General features: G+C 48.2%; 1 protein-coding gene across 1 annotated transcript; it reads left to right on the top strand.

The window, feature by feature from the left end:
• The first annotated feature begins 4,831 nt into the window (after window positions 1-4,831).
• Kcne5 (potassium voltage-gated channel subfamily E regulatory subunit 5) lies at window positions 4,832-5,263 on the top strand. The gene has a single exon (XM_048335329.1). It carries the CDS (start codon window positions 4,832-4,834, stop codon window positions 5,261-5,263), a length of 432 nt encoding a protein of 143 aa, XP_048191286.1.
• Window positions 5,264-6,018: the final 755 nt, after the last annotated feature.

A 6,018-nucleotide genomic window follows, 5' to 3' on the forward strand; every position in this document is an offset into this window, starting at 1 on the left:
TCCTAGCTACTCAGGAGGGAGAGATCTGAGGCTCAAGGTTCAAAGCCAGCCCAGACATGGAAGGCCATGGACATTCTTTTTTTTTTTTTTTTTTTTTTTTTTTTTTTTGGCCAGTCCTGGGGCTTGGACTCAGGGCCTGAGCACTGTCTCTGGCTTCTTTTTGCTCAAGGCTAGCACTCTGCCACTTGAGCCACAGCGCCACTTCTGGCCATTTTCTGTATATGTGGTGCTGGGGAATCGAACCCAAGGCCTCATGTATATGAGGCAGGCACTCTTGCCACTAGGCCATATCCCCAGCCCGGCCATGGACATTCTTATGTCCAATTAACCACCAGAAAACCACAAGTGGTGTTGTGTCTCAAAGTGGTAGAGTGCTAGCCTTGAGCAAAAGAGTTCAGGAACAGTGCCCAGACCCTGAGTTCAAGCCCCATAACTGACAAAAGAGAGAGAGAGAGAGAGAGAGAGAGAGAGAGAGAGAGAGAGAGAGAGAGAGAGAGAGAGAGAGCACTTTGTATTAGTCTATCAAAACATAAGTTGTAATAGTGAAAATCTGGACCTAACATAAATCTGACAAAAGTGGCTAATTTAAAGAGCTGATAGGCAGGGTGTCAGTGGCTCATTCTTATAAACATAGCTACTAAGGAGACTGAGATATGGGGCTTGAGGTTTGGAAAAAGCATAAACAGACAAATCTGTGAGATTCTTATCTCAAATTAACTAAAAAAATCCAAAACTGGAGGTGTAGCTCAAAAAAAAGCTAAGCAGGGGCTGGGGATATAGCCTAGTGGCAAGAGTGCCTGCCTCGGATACACGAGGCCCTAGGTTCGATTCCCCAGCACCACATATACAGAAAACGGCCAGAAGCGGCGCTGTGGCTCAAGTGGCAGAGTGCTAGCCTTGAGCGGGAAGAAGCCAGGGACAGTGCTCAGGCCCTGAGTCCAAGGCCCAGGACTGGCCAAAAAAAAAAAAAAAAAGCTAAGCAAGAGGGAGCGGCTCTTATTTCAAGCTCCAGTACCAATACAAAATAAATACCAAACTGATGCAGATCCATAGTCTGGAATTATGCTGTGTATACAATAAATGATGGTAGAAATAGTAAGTAATGTTGGAAAAATCCATAGTATCTTAAATGAGAAAGATAGGTATGAAGCGCTGTGTGTTTGTGTGTATGCATATCTCTACATATACATGTGGGCAGAATGCATGCACAATATTGGCAAAAAATTTAGTGTCTTTCTGTATTTTACAAGATTTTTGCATTGGAGGCTGCACTCTGAGTTGTGGTGGTATATATGAGTGGGGGTGGGAGAAAGAAGGAATTCCTTGTGATGAATCTGAGAGCACAAACAAGAGCACAGAGCAAGGCTTCCTTCAGGCAGTGAATTTTGAGGAAGGCAAAAGAAACAGGAATATGCTGTTTTTCTAACTCCAAAGAGGAGAAGATGCTGTCTCTTGGTGATGAGGACTTAAGGCCCACCAAAGAAGACTGTGTTCCATTAAACAATAAAGAGCACTTCTGGGTTTGTGAATGTTGGGGTGAATTGATAGAAGTGGTGTTGAAGGAGAATTATTCTAACCAAAGTATGGTGGACTGGGTGGACTGGGTTAGTCAGGGAGATCTGCCTGGAGACTCTCAATTTGCATAATTGACCTGCAGTAATCAGTGTGAATTAAGCTGATGGCAATAAAACCCGATAGGAAGAAGTAGAAGGATCTAAGTGATGGCACCAATCAGAGCTTGAGACTCAAATTTGACTAAATATATACCAGGCCATAGGGGACACCATGTAAGGAGATACTTTCCAAGGAAATACATGTTAAGAGTGACTAGCTGAGCACTTAGTCTTTGGGGATTCCAACAGCTAATAGAAAGAGGAAAGAAGGACAACTAGCAAAGATGGACAGAGAATGATGGGGCAGAGAGATAAGAAGAGAAACTCGAGAATGTAGTGCAATGAGAGCCAAGGCTAGGACCATTACAGGAAGGAGTGGGTGCTTGACAGTATCAAATTCATCCTCAATGTCAAAGAGCCAAACTTAGCAAAAACCCTGGAATTTGGCCAGGAGGTCCATGATGAACTCACACAGGGCCATTTGGCTGAAAAACAACAACTGAACTGTAGAAAGTTCCAGAGGAGGGAGAGGTGGGGAAATTGAAGAAGCTCATTGAAACTGTCCATATAGTAATGTGGCAGGACAAAGAAGAACAAGATTAAACTTTATAATGGTAGTACTGTGATTTAACCACTCTGAATCTCAGTTACCTCTTCGGAAAATGAACAGAATTATACTATTTCCTAAAGCTGTGGAAAAGTACTGTACAATTTTAATTATTCTTTATGTTGCAGTGAAGGAGCTTCTACCTCTACACCCTATTTTCCTTGCAAAAGTGTGTGTGTGTGTGTGTGTGCGTGTGTGTGTGTGCGCGTGTGTGTGAGTGCTAGGGCTTGAACTCACGGCCTGAGTACTGTCCCTTAACTTTTTCCCTCAAGGCTAGTGCTCTGCCATTTGAGCCATAGCTCCACTTCCAGCTTTGGGGTGGTTAATTGGACATAAGCGTCTCATGAACTTTACTGCCCAGGCTGGCTTTGAAACTTGATCCCCAGATATCAGTGTCCTAAATAGGTGAGATTCTAGGCATGAGCCACCAGCACCTAGCTCAAGATGAGTCTTTTAGCTCAACAGTCACATCCCTAGAGATATATGGCTATGAAAATTTTAGCTGTGTCTTCTGGTATTCATTGTGCTCAGTTTTGAAATGTTCTTGAGCCCACCTGAGGTCAGGGCATTGAGACAGTGGTCAGGGTTATATGGAAGGTCTTTGAGGCTTGGGGTAGAGGTTATGAATCCAGACTGTGTTTGTGATCCTGAATACAGTTTGGTACTAGCCTGTGTTCAATATACATGAGAGCTTTAGCCTCTGCCTGGGTTATGGGCTGAAGGATAGATGGGACAGAGATGCTAGAAACCTTCCTGATTAAATCCATGGCATCATAATTTGCCCCAGAATTGAATGGTATTAGATAGGCAACTTGGTTTTGGATGGTGTACATGTGTTTTTCATTATTTTTATTCTCACTTGGTGAATGTATGCAACTAGTCCTGACCAGTAGTTCTTCTTTTTTTCCTTCCTCAAGATCTACAAATGAACACTTTACCTTCAAGCGTAGTCTTTAAAAAAGAAATTAACAGATGTGTAAATGGATCATTCTCTTTGTTCCTTGATTTCTCCTTAAAAAAATACTCCCTAAGGGGAAAAATAGGTTCCCAAGCACTCATCAGGGCTTAGACCTGTTATGAAGCCTTGGCTAAGCATATAACTGTGTGTCAACTTAACTGGGATTGTGGTATCATTTATAGAGCTGTCACATTTCAGATCCTGAGACATCTACAGAGTGAAAAAAAAAAAAAGGAGTCTCTGCTCTTAACTTTTTTTTTTTGTCATTCCTGGGGCTTGAACTCAGGGCCTGAGCACTGTCCCTGGCTTCATTTTGCTCAAGGCTAGCACTCTACCACTTGAGCCACAGTGCCACTTCTGGCCGTTTTCTGCATATGCAGTGCTGGGGAATTGAACCCAGGGCTTCATGTATGGGAGGCAAGCACTCTTGCCACTAGGCCATGTCCCCAGCCCTTCTCTGCTCTTCTTAAAGGAAGAATTCAGTTTCACTTCTGGGAAGATGATTTACCAAGAGGAAACAGGTAATTGGGAGCCAGTGCCTCACATCTGTAATCTTAGGTACTTAGGTAGCTCAGATCTGGGGATCATAGTTCGAAATTAGCCATGGCATGAGAGTCTGAGACTATCTCCAATTAACCACCAAAAAGCTGTGCCTCAAGTGGTAGAGCACTACCTAGTCTTGAGTGAAGAAGCATAGGGACAGTGTCCAGGTTGTGGGTTCAAGCCCCAGGACATGCACAGAAAAACGAAAAAGGAAAAAAGCGAACAGGACCATATGATAGTTAATGTGCTTATGTGGTAAACATGTGTTGGACTTTCCAGAAAACTGTGGTAGTTAATGAGAACAGGAGGATTCCCCAGCAGTGGCTTATAGCCATTGGAGTCATCTAGGAATTCTCTGTGCTGGCCTTTGAAGCAAGTATCTAATCACTCACTTACCAACTTTGTTCTGAGCATCTCCTGAACAAGATGCTTTTCTCGCACCAGAGATGGGATGAGGGTGAGAGATACAGACACAAGGCCTTAGAAACACAGGTTAAGTGCCATAGCTGTGGACAAAGCAATCTCTGCTGCCATGTTACTAGAGTGCTGCTGCAAGGCGTCTAGCCGTCTCACTTGGGCGCTGCCATGAAAGGCCTGCCTTGGGGGGCCAGCTCTTGTACCTGGGCCAAAGCCGGGCTCGCAGGGCAGATGGCCAGAACTTGGAAGGAATTCTCTTCCGCAGCCCAAGATCCAGGCTTGGCCCCAGCACCGTCTTGCCAATTGCTGCTGCCTGGGGCCTCGCACACATTCCAAGCGCCCGCCCCCTCGGCCCCTCCTCTGGGCTCACCCCCCTCCCTTGTTCCTTTCTCCTCCCCCCCCTCCCAACCAGCTGTCCCCTTTCTCCCCAGACAGCCTGGGCCTGGGAGGAGGCCGCCGCAGGGCCGGAGGGGGCGTGGTGGGGAAGGGGAGGAGGCGCAGGGTTGAGGGGATAAGGAGGCCCAGCAGCCGGCGCCCCCCAGCCACTGCACTCCTGTCCCAGAGCTGGGTGCCTCGTCTGTCGCCCTCTCCAGCCTCAGCTTGCCCGCCCGACCGCTTGACCGTGCAGTTCCCTTCGCCGAGAGGGGAAAGGTCAGCAGCGTCCTGGAGCCTCCGTGTCACTCCTCAAGAGCCATGAATTGCAGCGAGAGTCAACGGCTGCAAACTCTTTTGAGCCGCCTGCTGCTTGACCTGCACCATCGGGGTAATGCTAGCGGCTTGGGCGCCGGCCCCGGCCCAAGCATGGGTATGGGTGTCGTGCCTGACCCTTTTGTGGGCCGCGAGGTGACCAGCGCCAAAGGCAACGACGCCTATCTCTACATCCTGCTCATCATGATCTTCTACGCCTGCCTGGCCGGAGGCCTCATCCTGGCCTACACTCGCTCCCGCAAGCTCGTGGAGGCCAAGAACGAGCCATCTCAGGCCTACCCCGGGGAGCAGGAATGGGCCACCGGCCGCTACCCCGACACCGATGCCGAGAAAGCCTCTGGCTCCCCTGCCCAGGGTCTCAGCCACTCTGCCCTGGGGGCGCTGCCTGCTCTTCCTCTAGGTGCCAAGCAGGTCTAGATCCACCCATCCGCACCTCACCCCCCTCCCCAGCAATCGGCACCCTCCTAATCTACTTACATCTGAACGCTACCCATCTCTTTCCTCCCTTTCCAGGGCTCCTCTCAGACAATGATGAGAGGTCAGGAGCTCTTGTCTGGAAGCCCCGGAAGGAAAAGCACCACCCTACTCCCTCCTGGCCACTTTCTCTCTCCTCTTCCATCATGCCTTCACCCCCACCCCACATATCCAACTGCACTAAACTGCTTCTGCTCTTGTCTTCAGACAGCTCTGACACCATGCTCCAGCCCTCTGGGAACTGAATCGAACACGTCCAACACTTGGCATTGAATGGAAGCAATGGAGTCTAGCAGAACTCTGGGCCGTCTCACTGGCAGCTGCTCCAGGAGCTGCCTAGAACTGCTCACTCAGCACAGCCAACAAGCCTTGCTGTTCACTGCCAGGCTGGCTGCAGCAGCTCTCGCCTTCCGTTGCCTTAGGGACAAAGACAAAGAAAACGAAGAGACCTCAGACATCTTTTCCCTTCCTCTCTTTCACCAGGGGAATGCTAGGACCAGTCTGTGCATTAGAAGGGACTTAAGTGGAGACTGAAGGGGGAGGAAGGAGGGCTCAATGGGAAGGGAAGATCTATGACACCCCATCTGTATCATTTACTTGCCTCTCCTGTTGTCATCCCCAAAGTAACCTGTCTGAGTTTTCCTAGCTTGGTCATCTATTTAGGTACTCTAAATGCTTGCCCTATGTTGATTCAGTTT

Source organism: Perognathus longimembris, chromosome 28 (genome assembly GCF_023159225.1).
Source record: "Perognathus longimembris pacificus isolate PPM17 chromosome 28, ASM2315922v1, whole genome shotgun sequence".
Taxonomy (NCBI): Eukaryota; Metazoa; Chordata; class Mammalia; order Rodentia; family Heteromyidae; genus Perognathus; species Perognathus longimembris.

Bases quoted from the DNA above. Each gene is read 5' to 3' on its own strand.
- Kcne5 (XM_048335329.1), top strand. From the start codon at position 4,832: ATGAATTGCAGCGAGAGTCAACGGCTGCAAACTCTTTTGAGCCGCCTG.